Source organism: Chiloscyllium plagiosum, unplaced genomic scaffold (genome assembly GCF_037043375.1).
Source record: "Chiloscyllium plagiosum isolate Xiang-an unplaced genomic scaffold, Cpla_swu_hap1 HiC_scaffold_13, whole genome shotgun sequence".
Lineage (NCBI taxonomy): Eukaryota > Metazoa > Chordata > Chondrichthyes > Orectolobiformes > Hemiscylliidae > Chiloscyllium > Chiloscyllium plagiosum.
Window position 1 is genome coordinate 20,073,924 of NW_028270151.1, and position 16,659 is coordinate 20,090,582.

A 16,659-nucleotide genomic window follows, 5' to 3' on the forward strand; every position below is an offset into this window, starting at 1 on the left:
TAAGCCTTAATGTGGAAAGCCGATGTTGGACTGGGGTGGACAAATTCAAAAGTCATACAATACGAGGTAAAGTTCAACAGGTTTATTCAAAATCACAAGCTACTGGAGCGTTGCTCCTTCGTCAGGTGAAGTCTGAAGTGCTAGTGGAAGCAGTGTCAATAATGAAATTCAGAATAGATTTGCATAAGGACTTGAAATGGAGAAAATGTCATTATTATCAGAAAAAAGCATGGAAGTTATCTAAAAAGGACTGACATGGTGCAATCATCCAAATAGTCTTCCCCTGCAATGTGATATTCCATGATTAATTGGAAACACAATGATACAATTGCAACAGTCTTTGGATTTTTTTTATTAATTTATGACATGTGGACACCATTGACAAGTCCATCAGTACTTCACCATCCCAAATCATACTTAAGAAGTCGGTGGTCAATCAGAGGCTTAACTGTACTCCTTAGGGTGTAGACCTACAGCCAGCCTGTTCTGTGAGACAAACCTTTAATTCTGTGAACTGCCATTTAGTAAAGGAACAACAAAACATTTGCAAAATACTGAAAGGTAGATAAGGAAGTTACAGCAGTGAATTACAACATCTCAGTGAGAAAGTACACAAACATGTTTCGGCAAAACACGTGGTTCGTATTGATTTAATAAGCATAAAAAGGCTACTGGTTAGCGAGTGCATATTAACCATACATTAAGAACGCGTGAAACAAATTACACATGAGCTCCTTTGGAATACGAATCGAAAACTAACTCTGAAACAAGCAGAATATTCACTTTTCCGCATTACCGCCAACATAGTAAACTCAAAGATTCCAAAGCCTTTCCTCTTCCCACCACCACCATCACCCAACCGTCCCGCCAGTGACAACCCTCAACATCAACATTGCACAGTGGCAGCATTTTTATTAACGCGTTTTGCTACAATGATGTGAGTAATCTATTTTGCACACTTGAATAGGCCAAGTTTCGAAACTGATTTTCTGTTGATAGATAAAGTAAGTTTCAAATCTAAACTCCACGCGATGAAGAAATTCAAGGCAGGTTGAGGAAACTAAAAGTGACAATGATCCATATTTAAATAAATATAGATCACACACGATTTTCAAATCTGATTAAATGAAAAATGGGGGAGAAGTATAAAAATAGTCAAAATGATTGACCCAACCTACTGGATATTGTGGTTTCATTCCATTGTGTAAAATGTGTACCTGGTAACATTCGGCTTTCCAGTTCACTGCATGGAATTTCCATTCACTACCTTTACGGCAAAATAATTAGCTACTAAAATATCCGGGCCTCATTTATGAACATTTTCAAAGCTTTTTTTGGAAAACACTGAGCCCATTATGCAACTTTTTGTGTTGTTTTCTTTCTTCAACAGAATAATATAACATTTTGGAACAAAAATGCAAATTAGTAGACCAAAGCTGGAAGCCAAAATAGCAAACACTTCAACCGCCACAGCATATTTCCCTGGCGAACTTATGTAAGCTGGAATGAAAGTTATCCAAACTGCACAAAAGATAAGCATGCTAAACGTTATGTGTTTCGCTTCATTGAAGTTATCTGGAAGTTTTCGAGCGAGAAAAGCTACCACAAAACACACGCAGGAGAGAAATCCAATATAACCGAGTACACTGTAGAAGGCTAATGAAGATCCTACATTGCATTCAAACACGATTATCTCATTAGAGTGACTAGTGTTTTTCAATGGATAAGGTGGAAATACAATTAGCCAGGTAGTACATATTGCACATTGCACCAGTGTGAGGATGTAAACCACCAGCCGTTGCTGTCTTGGTCCAAACCACTTCATCATATTATTGCCAGGCAGCGTTGCTTTGAACGCCATCACCACAACGATTGTTTTACTCAATACACAAGAAATGCAAAGAACAAAACTAATACCAAACGCTACGTGGCAGAGCATACAAGACCAAACTGAAGGTTCCCCAATGAATGTAATTGAACACAGAAAACAAAGTGTCAGGGCAAAAAGAAGAAGGAAACTTAACTCAGAGTTATTAGCTTTAACAATCGGAGTACATCTGTACACATAGAATATTGCACACACACCAACAGCGGTGCAGGCTCCAAACAGCGCCAGTGTCACCAGAATGATTCCCAATGTCTCAAAAAAGGAAAGAAACTCAATATCCTTTGGAATGCATTGATCCCGTCGTTCATTAGATTTGAATTCCAATGGACATTTTATGCAATGAACGGAATCTGAAAAAGCAACAGAAGATTTGGTCATTAAAGGATAAATGTTAGCATCCCTGTTGCAATGCTGGCATGAAATTTGTACAGACACACTTTTGGTACAGACAATGATGCTTTCTTACCAGTTGTGTTACTAATTTCACCCTGTGCACATTGAATGCAATCAAAACAACAAATGGGTTGTCCTTTTCTTCCTGCTTTCCTTGTTCCATGATGGCAACTTTGAGAACAAACAGCTTTAGGAACCTGATTAGGAAGATAAATGCAATGGTGCTAGTAATTTCAAATAGCAAATGCATATCATTCAGTCTGATTTACAGGGGAATAGGTATTTGTGTTACATTCATTCGTGCCATCCTTTTTAAAAATAACCTGACAGTTTGTGACCTCATGATGTCCAGCTTAAAGCTGCTGTAAAAGTGCTGGGGATAGACTTGCATTGGCAGAAGCGGAACATTGCCTGGAGGCCTTGCCTTACGAAGAAAGGTTGAATAGGCTCGGACTTTTCTCTCTGGAGAGAAGGAGGAAGAGAGGAGACCTGATAGAGGTGTACAAAATAATGAGAGGAATAGATAGAGTCAATAGCCAGAGACTTTTCCCCAGGGCAGGATTGACTGGTACGAGAAGTCATAGTTTGAAGATATTAGGAGGAGGGTATAAAGGAGACGTCAGAGGTAGGTTCTTTACGCAGATAATTGTGAATGCATGGAATGCGTTGCCAGCTGTGGTGGTGGAAGCAGAGTCATTGGGGACATTTAAGCGACTGCTGGACATGCAAATGCATAGCAGTGAGTTGAGGGGTGCATAGGTTAAGTTACTATATTTTATATTAGGATTAAATCTTGGCACAACAGCGTGGGCCAAAGGGCCTGTTCTGTGCTGTAGTTTTCTATGTTTTATTTATAGTCAATCCAGATTCACATTATAGCATCCATGATGTGTTCTTCAACCACAGTGGGCGGCACGGTGGCATAGTGGTTAGCACTGCTGCCTCACAGCGCCTGAGACCCGGGTTCAATTCCCGCCTCAGGCGACTGACTGTGTGGAGTTTGCACGTTCTCCCCGTGTCTGCGTGGGTTTCCTCCGGGTGCTCCGGTTTCCTCCCACAGTCCAAAGATGTGCAGGGTCAGGTGAATTGGCCATACTAAATTGCCCGTAGTGTTAGGTAAGGGGTAAATGTAGGGGTATGGGTGGGTTTCGCTTCGGCGGGTCGGTGTGGACTTGTTGGGCCGAAGGGCCTGTTTCCACACTGTAATCTAATCTAATCTAATCTAATCTAATCTAGTTTCATCTATCATTTAAAAAGGAAATTGCTAATGTAGTAAATAAAATCAAATGCATTTTGCAGTGATACTGAATACTGTCTAAAATGAAAATGAGATTCATAAGTAAAAATCATTTTGTTAATTCATTCATGCGATGTGGGCATTGCAGGCCAGGCCAGAGTTTATTGCCCACCCCAGTTGTCTTTGTGTTGCCATCTTGAACTGTCACATTCTGTTTGCTGAAGTCATGCCCACAATGTCACAAGCGAGTAAGTTACAGCATTTTGATTGACCCAGAGGAACTGAAGGAAATGACATATTTCCAAGTCAGGATGGGGAGCGGCTGGCAGGGGAACATGCAGATGGTGGCGTCCCAATGTTCATTTAGGTGGAAGTGGTCGAGGGATTGGATTGTGCATTCTAAAGCACATTGTTTAATTTCGGCACTGTATTTTGCAGATGCTCCAACTGAGTATTGCTTGTAGGGGAAAAGAATGTTTGGGTTGCAGTGACAATCAAGTGAGCTGCTTTTTCTTGGATGGTGTCAAGCTGCTTGAGAGTTGCTGAATTTGCACGCATGTAGGAACGTATGAGTACACTTTCAGGTGAGTGGGAGTATTTCGTCACAGTCCTGCCCCCTGTCTGTGGTTAGGTTTTGGGAAGTCCAGAGGCGAGTTATCTGCTGCAGGTATCCTGGCGTCTGAACTGCTCTTACAGCTATAGAACTTACATGGCTAGTCCAATTCAGTTTCTCAGGTATCTCAGGTATCTCCTGATATATTGATAGAGGGGTATAAGTGACTCTGATGCTGCTGAATATAACGTGGAAATTAGTAGAACCCCACTCGTTGACGATAGTCATTGTTTGGCACCTGGGTAGCACAAATGCTTTTGTGACCAAAATTGATATAAACTATAATGCCCCTTGACATCAAATTAATGGATCCATTGTTCTCTGATGATTTTTTAAAACCTATGCCCTGACTTTTTGGTATGCTTAGTTTTTATACTTTTTTACGCATCCATTTGTTCATTAAGTGACATTTAAAATATAATGATATTTATAATTCTAGTTCTTAAGCAGCAGTCCCTTACTTTCTTGTCATGTTAAATGTATCATTTATGGCTAAACGTAATCTGTTGTTGAAGTGGGGAAAAATGAAACATGTCTCAGATCGTATATTCTGGGTTGATCCAACTAAGTGATCTTCGAATCGGTGAGCAGAATTTTTCCATTTTAAAATGGCTGATGTATTGCAATTTTACTCAGAGTCAGGAAATGGGCAGTTGTGGTTGGGCCACTTATTTGTTGTAAACATCATTTCTTTTTTTTCATTTCAGAGTACCGAAATTGAAATTAAGAAATCCAACCGTGCTTTAAAAGAGACAGTTCTACATCAATCTTACCGACTTCTGACCACCACTCCAAACAATTGCCTCTTCTATTATCGAAAATTCTTCTCCAGAACGAGCTGCTCCATCATAGCGTCCAACATTTACAATGTCAATGTTACCGAGGGCATTTGGTTGCCAGTTTACAATATCATATGTTGCGACAGGGTCTCCGTTTTCATCAAAATAAACCTTTTCTCCCATCTTAGTTACGAACTTCACAGTTCTCATGTAATATAATAACTTCAAATAAAGGAAAACATAGAGCATGTTTACATTGTTTGTAAATAAACAACCGTGAATTCGACCACATTGGTATGTAAATGCAGTCATCAAATAAGTTTAAATGTTCCTCACCTGCCATGGTTGAAAATTTGAAATATTTGCACAACTCCCATTGGAGAAAGGCCCTGACCCAGTTTTACATGACGCCATATTATGAAGTGCATGAGCTATCGCATAAGTTGCTTTGTACACCTTGTAAGTCACTCTGTACTGCGACACATCAGTAAATTCATTTTGGACATTCTGTAAATTTTCTTGTCCTGTGCATTCCTTAAGTTCTGATCCAGGTTTTCGAGAATCTAATGTATTCCCAGCACTTAGAGTGCAGCCGAAACAACTTTCCCAAAACTTTTTCACCAAGATGTTCCCTGGATACAAAGATGGATGAACTTTCATCAAGAACTCCCTCAACCCTGGTATACCGACTTTGCGAATTGCAATTCCAATTGCCCCAGAAGCAATCTTTTTACTTTCCTCCGGAGGAAGAAGAGACATGGAAACCCATGATTCACTTCCGATCCATTGTATACCGCTGACATTTTGTTCAATCATTTCTTTTAGAAGGACACCCATACTTGATACTCCCACAAAAGCAACGACAACTTTTGTAGAAGATAATTTGATGGTGTTAACTGTTTTCAGTAACTTCTCGCGAGTGTATGTTTTATGAAACGACTCGGAAAAAGCTATACAAACACCTAACTGTTGAACGGCCTCTTCAAATGCTTGCATTCCAAAGTTTCCATAGTCATCGTCGCCCTTAACTGTCCCAATCCAGGTCCATCCAAAATGTTTCACCAACTGGGCTAATGCTCTAGCCTGATAATAATCACTTGGTATTGTTCGAAAAAATGACGGATATTCCTTTCTATTGCTCAGGCACGCACAGGTGGAAAAGTAGCTAACCTGTTAAAAGTAAAGTGGAAACATTTGCATTTTGAACGCAACATGTGGTTATTCATGATCTCAGCGCGTGGATATCGGCTGAGAAGAGCAAAGATTCCAACTCGTTTCTTACTTTCAGGAGCTGTCCATTTTAAGGCATAAAAAACTTACTAAATAACTTCATATATTTGCTCTAAGTGTTCAACCCAAGCAATGCGCTTTCTTGATTCACTCTGTCCTAGCTGCAACCACGCATAATATCCGGTTCTCACAGTTCAACATGAAGAACATTGTCGAACATTCTGCTTCTCTCTGCTTCTACAGGTTACTTGGGGATAAATCAAACTTTGCACAACATGGTATTGAGAGTTCATAGTCGATCTCGCCATTTGTCCCTTCCCATTGAAGTCAATGGATGGAAAGGAAAAGGTGTTGGATATGTGACTAATTGTAAATGATTTTTCTTACACCATCACCCAAACTTAAAATACCTCTTCATCCAGCACCTTAAATCTTTAGCAACGTGTTCAGCATTATACTTCTCTTAAAATATAATTCAAGGTTATGAATTACAGCTTTGAAAAATTTCACCTGGCTTCTGGAAGCAACATTGAGCTCACTGTGTCTCAGACATGAATTACGCATCCCTCAGCAAGCCAATGCTGAGACACTTTATTGTTTAAATTAGACTTATTTCTGTGTATAACGTAATGTTTGCTTTCTGTAGTTCAGTATTCGATTGATGGTGCCGTTTGCTGCTGGACAGACTTTGTGCATATTTCACCCTTAACGTCGGTTGCAGGTGATCAAGGAAGCGATTCATCTCCAGGGCTACTGGGGAGGGAATCAAATATTGATTTTGTCAGCACTGCCCACATCTCGTGAAAGAATAAAAACGAACTGAATTTGCCAGTTTTTTTGTAATCATTTTTGAAAAGTTCTATTATCATAACTTGCTTCCTTTCATCACCTGTTTTCTGAAATGAGACTTTTGAAGCAACATCTTCGAAGAAAAATAATAACCTGGTTAGAAAACTTAAGCTAAGCAGAACAACAGCATTTTTTCTGGATGGTCTGACCATCCTGAATGCAATATAAATAAAGATTCTGGTCTGGTTTGGATCATCAAAAAGAGTTACGAATTTTGTAGAAATGGAGTATATGACGCACAGAACATCAAATTATATACAGTTAACTCACATTTGTTTACTCTGCAAACCGAGTTGTTAAACGCCATTTCTTACCATAGGGATTCTGAAGGTACCAATGGAAGGTGCTATTGCTAAAGATTTTGTAGATCCAGCATCAGCAACAATCGCAGAAACAGTGGAGGACTTTTTACAGTTATCAGAGGATGTGTTTGCCTCTGGACTGTTTAGAAAATCCATAGCTGCTTTTAACGATAACTGTAGCAAATTGCAAGAATCGTATATGCGGTATCCCAGAGTGACCCCGGGAAGCAGAGCTGTGTCATTGTTTATTTCCTCGATTGCAAAAATCATCGCCAGTGCAAAACGGAAAGGCCTGAGCCGAAAGCTGCAGAGAAGGCGGAGAAACAAGATTTAAAAAAAAACACAGGGAAAGCAATGATACAATTATATCAGAGAGGACCACAGCGTAGCTATGATTTGCGATAATTTGGTGGTACAACCGTTGAATCAAAGCTGAAACTTGATGAATCCGTATCCTAACGCAGAGACTTGAGCACAAAATCTTAATTTATATTAAGCAAAGACCTGACTATGTGTACGATTTCAAAGAAAACATGAAAGGGATCCCCGACGATCATCCTTAGGTCCGAGGGAAGTATTTCGAAGAAAAGGAAGAGAGCTCTCACAACGCCTTAACCGATAAACATCTCTCATTCGCAAATGGAGTATCTTATAAGTGAGGATGAAGGAATGACCTCAGTACTGAGGAAGGGCTTTAGCTCGAATCGTTGATTCGCTTGCTCCTCGGATGCTGCCTGACCTGCTGTGCTTTCCCAGCACCACACTCTCGACATCTTATAGTACCCACCAACCTGAAGCATTTTGCCGGCGCCAAAAGAGTGCTATGGTGCATCTCGTTAATAGTGTTCTCTGTTGTGCCTGTATATTAAGAGTGAACCAAGTGCATGTGGAAAGTGTTGGGTGGGTGCCAATCAGGCAGGCTGCTGATCTATGGTCAGGGCAGAGTGGTTAAGGAGCTGGATGAAGACTCATTTTTGATGACCCGACAAAAATTCCTCAACTTGAGAAACACATTCTTAAATTGAAATTAACATATTGCACAATCACTCTCACAGTTTTCTACTTATTTGCAGCTTAGAAGCCAGGTAATGTTCTGAGGTAATAGCTTTAAATGTTAAACTTATTTGTTTTTAAAAATCTGGAATTAAAATCCAATGTCATGGTGACTATCAAACCATCACTGGTCGTCATAAACAATCAGCTGTTTCAGGAATACCCTTTAGGGAAGGAAATCTACTATCCTTATCCTGCATAGCCAACATGCATCTCCACACCCACAACAATGTGGTTTATGCATGCCCTTTGAGATAGAATGGCTAGTATATTTAGCTCACACAGAATTAGAGATTTGCACCAACTGCTGCTTATACTCAAGAACAAAAGAAAACAAAAAAGTGACACAGTATTAATATTGTCAGCATGAGAGCTAGAACTGTGACGAGGAGAAACTTCTTTACTCCATGATTTGTTAGAATTTGGAATGTGCTGCCTGTAAGAATGGAGGAGGCAGATTCCAGGAGAGCTGGATATACACTTGAAAGTGGTGAATTCAGTGGGCTATGGAGATAGGACTGGAGAAAGTGAATAGCTGGCTAGCTCTGTTGGGAGTCAGCAAAAGCATGATGAATCAAATGGCCTCCTTTTGTACTGTAAAATTCTATAGCTGTATGATTCTATAATTCTATGGTTGTATCTGCAAGTGACTGTGAACACAAAAAGCCAAATTTTGTTATATTCTCAAATATTTAATCCGAGAATCACAATATCAGTGCATTCAGAAATGCATAATATGATCAAGCAGAGTCAATATAGCTTCCTGAAGTGCATTCATGCCAGATAAATTTAGTACAATTCTTTGTGGAGATAACAAGAATGATTGATAAAGGGGAAGCAGTCAATATAATACATTTGGATTTTGGGAAGGTGTTTGATGAGAGATTCTACTTTAGACTGCTTAATAGGACAAGAGCCCATGTTGTTGGGGATAGTATAAAGGCATTGATAGAGGAATGGATAACTAATAAAAGACAGAGAGTTCAGACAAGTGGGTATTTTGTTGTCGTTCTGTTCGCCGAGCTGGGAATTCCTGGTGCAGACGTTTCGTCCCCTGTCTAGGTGACATCCTCAGTGCTTGGGAGCCTCCTGTGAAGCGCTTCTGTGATCTTTCCTCTGGCATTTGTAGTGGTTTGAATCTGCCGCTTCCGGTTGTCAGTTCCCGCTGTCCGCTGCAGTGGTCGGTATATAGGGTTCGACTGGGACAACACTACTATTATAGGCCAAGCCAAACAGAGAACAGCCAGGGAATTCCTAGAGGCTTGGCACTCATCGACAGATTCAATCAATAAGCACATTGACCTAGACCCTATATACCGACCACTGCAGCGGACAGCTGGAACTGACAACCAGAAGGCAAATTCAAACCACTACAAATGCCAGAGGAAAGATCATAGAAGCGCTTCACAGGAGGCTCCCAAGCACTGAGGGTGTCACCTAGACAGGGGATGAAACGTCTGCACCAGAAATTCCCAGCTCGGCAAACAGAACCACAACAACGAGCACCCGAGCTACAAATCTTCGCACAAACTTTGAAGTGGGTATTTTCATGATGTCAGCCTACAACTAATGGTGTGGCAGTGTTGTCAGTACCATGATGATGATTATTTGCAATATATTCATGAGTTGGGCCTGCAGAGTGACATACTAAAGCTAAGTTTGTGGATGACGCAAACATAGTGGGAAAGGCAGGAGGTGAGGATAAGACAAGGAGTCTGCAGAAGGATACTGATAGGTTAAGTGAGTGTGCAAAAAAAATGGCATATGGAATAATGTGTGAAAATGTAAGGTTGTGCATTTTAGCAGGAAATATTCAGAAGTTTAACATGTTTTCAATGGCGAAAAACGACAGAAATCTGCATAACAGAGGGATATGGGAGTCCTTAATCATGAATCTTAAAAAGCTAATGTGCAAGTTCAATGGGTACTACAGAAGGAAATGGAATATTGGACCCTTATCTAAGGAATCATAAACTAGTTTTGGAGGCAGTGCAGAGAACATTCATTTGCCAATATCAGGTATGGAGGAGTTGTCTTATGAGTAGAGATTGAGTGGATTGGCACTGTACTCACTGGAATACAAATGTATGAGAACAAAAATTATTGAAATATCCAAGACTTTTAGGGGTTTTCACAGAAAAGCAGCAATAAGGTTGCTTCCCATTGTGGAAGTGTCTAGGACCAGGACAACAATTTTCTGAATATGGGGCCAGATAGTTAAGACAGAGAAGAGGAAACATTTATTCTCAGAGGTTCCCATAGGTGGCTGTTGATGCTCAGTCAATCATTACAGTCAGGACAGAGAAAAAACAGTTATTTAATCAATGAGGAATCAAGTATTTTGGAGGAAAGGGAAGAAAATGTAATTGAGATTATAAAATCAGGCATGACCTAATTGAATGGAGAAGCAGAATCAATGGCCGCGTGGCCTACTTCTGTTCCTGTGACATATTGTCTTAATTAGAAATAGGCCAGAAGCAAAAGTATAACTCAAGTTTCTAAAAACCATACGTGCAAAGAGCAAGCAAATAAGTAAATTAAAACAACACTGGCCAATGCATTAAATAGAACAGCAGACCACATTGAAAGCAAGAATAATATACTTTATTGAATTGCTATTTTGTCAGCATGGCAAGATGGTTCCTCACACTTAAGGTGACATTTAATGGAGGTAATGGTCTGTTCGACAGATGGTAAAGATTGGTTCCTTCTGGGAAAGAATGCATGTCAACTTGCAGTCAATTAGCAAATTAATCTTTCCCATGATCAAGGAGGAGTGAGAAAGAGGGTCCTCCTTCCTATGGATCCTACGTGAAACAGATGGAGATGGTATATTCTTCATTGAAGCACTTCCAACAGTGAGTGGTTGATGCAAGTATTACACTGACCACAGACCCAGGATCAACATGGGTCCAAATAAAGGTGACTGATGGTGGGGATGTGGAGCTAGTGAGGAAACAGCAGCAAAGTCAGCAGCAAATCAGAGGGGAAAGGTGAGGTGGATGAGTGGAGGAGGTCATATCTGTGTGGATTTTGCACTTCTGATGTGCGGTCCATCAATAACTTTTGTGTATACTCTTGCCCCTGGGAACTTGCAAAACACCCTGACGGGGCGAGTACAAGGTCGGCTTGGTGAGACCTTGAGTGGATGTTATCCTATATTAGCTTTGAGGAAGGCCCCGCAGCTTTTCGTATCGCATGCATGATTTAGAGAAGACCCATAATGTTTAGTGCTTTTAGGCACTTAACTGGAAAGCGGGAAGTCTTCAGTGAGATCAATGAAACAAAGGCCAGTGGCATGAGCTGATGCTGTGCGAGTAGATAGTTCCTGTTGCTAAGAGTTGCTCTTGTGGTGATCAATACCGCCTCCTACTGCATTGTCCCACCTACATATTTTTTCAAATGCTACAATAAGATCCTTTACTTTAATTGGTGAAACAATTGCATTTCATTGGACAAATGGGAAATATAATGCACTGAAATAGCAGTTTCAAATAAGGGTTCAATAATCTGGATTGGAATGTAAACTCACAAACTTCTGAGTCACAGCTAACAGCATAAAAACCAGAAAACCAATTGAGTCTTTCTTGCATGATCATTTACTAGAGCCATGAAATGGCAGCTGTAATGAAAGCCATTCATCCCATTGTAACTATGGATGTGCCAGATATCGAGCTCCACAAATTTATGGTGACCTTTGTCGCATGGAATTTCCTCTTCCAAACGTCAGCTTGAAACTGTTGCCAAGGCATTGGGATCACTAGTTGTCAAACAATAGAGATATAATCAAGCAAGATCATTGGTCAACCACATTGTAGCATGTTCGCTGACAGCAAGCATAAAACTAAAACATATTTATTTGTTTTAACTAGAAATTGAAACTTGATCAAGGTCAAAACAAATGATTTAGAAACGCATGTGAGATTGAAGTATAAAATATAAAATCAAGAGGGAAATTACTTTACAAATGTTCCTTCACAAAAACATAACTTTGTCATTTGGTAAAATTTGATATGTGGCATATACAAGTTCAGTTTTTCAGAGTTTATTGCAGCATTCATTATCAAAGTAGTGTAAATCAGAAGTACTGTTACACATTATTCAACAAATCACAAATATTTGCAATTTTTTTTCTCAAGGAGTCAAATAGTGAAAAATAAAAGGTTTTTGTCAGTTAAGCAAATTCTACTTGATTGCGAGTGGATGGGAAAGTCGGGAATCAATGCCAAATGTCGGGAACCATGTAATCCCTGACATTAACTTCTGATCTTCCATGATTAACTAGGCATAGGTGAATTCCAGAAGTTATGGAACAGAAATGATCGCAATCTCTCATTATTTTTTTGTCAATAATATTGACAGTCTTGGTGGCATTCTAAGTGAGACCTGATTAGTTTTAATGAAGCTTGAGTATAGCCTCCTGGCTTCTATGTCTGAACTTCTCCTAAAGAGAGTAAATTCTAACAATGAAATTCAGTATAAAGTCAAGACATAGAACACAAAAACAAAACCTTCAGTCCAACAAGTCCATGCCGAATATAATCCCAAACTACATTAGTCCCACCTGCCTGCTCCTGTTCCTTATTACTCCAAACCTTTCTTATTCGAATGTACTTATCCAAATGTCTTACAAATGTTGTAATTGTGCCCACATCACACATTTCCTAAGGATATCCATCACACATGATCACCATGCTCAGTGTGCAAAAGATGCCCGGTATGTCGTTTTTAAAATCTTTCTCCTCTCACCTTAAAAATGTGCCCCCTAATCTTGAAATACCTCACCCGAAGGAAAAGCCAACGACCATTAACGTTTTCTTTATCCCTCATTATTTTATAAACTTCTAAAAGGTCACCTCTCAGCGGCCCACACTCCAATGAAAAAAGTCCCATATTTTTAATTGGGTGAAACATATCTGCAGAATCAAATTTCTGAAGCTAATTAGCAGCAGACATAACTAAAGCTGACTAGAAATGTGTGCGGGTCGGAGGATGAGGCGGGAGTGCAAAGACACATGAAGTATGTTAAAGGGACTTCAACAACTACCCTGTGGTTTGCGCAAAAAGGTGTCGTTGGCAGTGACACCTAGCCGGGGAAACTGAGCAAAAATGGTTAAAGTCAGAGGCGGGGTATTACAAATGTTTAATTTTAACACTCTGGAAGTCCTCGTTCAGACTGCAATGCAATGGGAGAGAATTGTCTGTATTAAGGAAAAGATGAGCAGGCCAGGAAAAAAAGTTATGAATCAAGTTGATTGAGGAGGTCAGCAGCTGTTGGATAGTTACTGAACCTGGAATGAATGTCACAAATAATTTAGTTCCCTGATTTGAACTATCAATCTTAGTAGTATTGATTATAATAAGTTCATATCCAATACTTCATAAATGGCAATCACATCACGAGTATTCATGTTAGAAACTCATTAATTAGACTCATTCTGACAAAAATGTCCTGAATGGGATCGAAAGCAGCTGCACCAGGAGGGCCACGTCAGTCAGAATTGAGCACTGCATTACCAAGAATGAATGGCTCCTTGAAACAGGCATGAAAGTGTAAAGCTGGTCATGGAAACTGGCATTGGCTAATATCGTATTGAGGGCATATCAGAGATGAATGATACCATGTATGACTGCTGGTGTGTAATCCAGAGCTGTCGTAAACTCGAAGAGGAGGCAGCAAAACCCAGATGCGTGGCAGTAGGGTCGAGGATCAACTGTTTATTGATGCCATAGCGAGTGAGTAAAGCAATGGGTGGAGACAACAATCCTTTTGGTGAGCAAAAAAATGATTAGGTATGCTTTCCTTTATCGGTCAGAGGATTGAGTACAGGAGTTGGGAGGTCATGTTGCGGTTGTACAGGACATTGGTTAGGCCACTGTTGGAATATTGCGTGCAATTCTGGCCTCCTTCCTATCGGAAAGATGTTGTGAAACTTGAAAGGGTTCAGAAAAGATTTGCAAGGATGTTGCCAGGGCTGGAGAATTTGAGCTACAGGGAGGCTGAACAGGCTGGGGCTGTTTTCCCTGGAGCGTCAGAGGCTGAAGGGTGACCTTATAGAGGTTTATAAAATTGTGAGGGGCATGGATAGGATAAATAGAAAAAGTATTTTCCCTGGGTTGGGGAAGTCCAGAACTAGAGGGCAAAGGTTTAAGGTGAGAGGGGAAAGATATAAAAGAGACCTAAGGGGCAACCTTTTCACACAGACGGTGGTACGTTAATGGAATGAGTTGCCAGAGGAAATGGTGAGGCTGGCACAACTGCAACATTTAAAAGACATTTGTATGGGTATATGAATAGGAAAGGTTTGGAGGAATATGGGCAGGGTGCTGGCAGGTGGGACTAGATTGAGTTGGGATAACTGGTCGGCATGGACGGGTTGGACCGACGGGTCTGTTTCCGTGCTATACATCTCTACGACTCTATGACTCTATACTCCTGTTGACAGAGAAAATTCCAGATCAACGACAGACAGCATTAATTTCGGACTGTGTAATGCTTTCTGTAATTTTGCCCACAATGAACACCAACACGTATCTTGCTTTTATTTGGAAAGAAAAGACATTATATCCACAGACATATTTTGCTCATGTGCACGAATAATGGATACACGTGTTGAAACAACAACATCTAATCTCTATTGTTTTCAACCAGAGTAGAAAACTATGCATGCAGTATGTCCCAGACTTCATAAAACTTCAAGATTTTAAAATAACACGATAATCATTATATCCGACCGGACCACTGCGTAATTATTTTTCAGTGGTAACATAACTGTCTATATATGGGGAATTGGTGGACCTAAGTTCCAAAGTAGAGTCTTGAGCAGAAAACCTTAACGGACATTAACCAAAGATCTGCCAATGTGCTAACTTTTAAATAAGATGTTAATGGGATTCCAGATCATCCCTCTAGCAGAATCATGGATTCCATACACTGGGGAAACAGGCTCTTCATCCCAACAAGTCCACACCAACCCTCTGAAGAGTATCTCTCCAAATCCATTTCCCTACCCCATTACTCTACACTTACCCCTCGCTAATGCACCTAATCTAAGCATCCCTGAACACTAAAGGGAATTGAGCATGGCCAATTCACCTAACCTACATATCTCTGGACTATGGGAGGAAATCGGAGCACCCGAATGAAACCCACATAACCACAGGGAGAATATGCAAACTCCACACAGTCATCCAAGGTTGGATTCGAACCCAGGTCCCTAGTGCTGTGAGGCAGCAGTGCTAACCACTAAGTCATCGTGCTGCCAAAATTAAAGCCTTCGAAAAACAGCAGGAGAGCTCTCACAATGCTTTAACCAACAATTGTCTCTCATTCCAAAATGCTAAAACAGGTTCATGAGTTTTGATCACAAGACTAATTGTGGGAGCTGGCGGTACTGACAGTGATGGCTGTATTGCTACCATTACATTAACTGAATTGCAAAAGTACCTGATTGGTTATTACACACTTTGGGGCAAGTCGCAAAATAAAGTTGACAATTTTCTTTTACTTGAAATTCACAAAGTAATTCAGACTGTGATCATGTAAACATGGGAAGCAACATGAGGACAGATGTTTTCCATTTTATTAAACAAACTCACCAACCTGAGGCATTTTGCCGGCTCCGGGTGAGTGCTGAATGAGAGGTGTCGCTGCTCTACGTGGTAAGAACGCATCCCAAAAATTCCACCCAACGTGATATCTCCATTCTTCGACAAGCCCAGTAAATCAAACTTACCCCAACGTTTGCAAACCTGCTCATTACTGGACAATGTCAGGGCGGCGGCTGAATTCAGCACTAAAAGGAACCAATAATGCATTATCGATAGGACAAGAAATTGTCCTCGGCTGACAGTAGGATGGTTGACTGACTTTTTATAAAAAGAAGTCGCTATTTTTGTGTGCTTAATCAATGAGTGCTTAATCAATTTCAATCTCTGTTGAATATCAATAAATTACTTGGCTAGTCCCTAAGGAACACACCTTACCAGTTTAGTCAACATGAGACTCATGAAGAAAATAATTGCAAACATAGGCATCTGTGTACCTTCAATCCAGTTGAGGCGCAGTATGGTTAGCACTGCTGTCAGGGACCTGGGATCGATTCCAACCTCAGGCGACTGCCTTTGTGGAGTTTGCACATTTTCCCCGTGTCTGCATCTGTTTCCTGTGGGTGCTCTAGTTTCCTCCCAAAGTCCAAACATTTGCAGGTCAATGTATCTTAAGATCTCTGAAGTGGTTTTTCAGTTGAAAATTTGAAGTGTATTCACCAGTGGGATTCAGGACCACAAAACAAGAAGTGCAACACAATTGCTAG

The 16,659-nt window shown here is 40.4% G+C and overlaps 1 protein-coding gene across 1 annotated transcript; it reads right to left on the minus strand.

Annotated features, from left to right (window-relative positions):
• Window positions 1-1,306: 1,306 nt before the first annotated feature.
• LOC122555657 (extracellular calcium-sensing receptor-like) lies at window positions 1,307-16,018 on the minus strand. The gene is made up of 6 exons (XM_043701654.2): window positions 15,948-16,018; window positions 7,304-7,595; window positions 5,247-6,080; window positions 4,905-5,132; window positions 2,355-2,478; window positions 1,307-2,238 (listed from the first exon to the last, which is right to left on the minus strand). The coding sequence occupies exons 1-6, from the start codon at window positions 16,016-16,018 to the stop codon at window positions 1,307-1,309; spliced, it is 2,481 nt and encodes an 826-aa protein (XP_043557589.2).
• Between the last annotated feature and the right edge of the window lie 641 nt (window positions 16,019-16,659).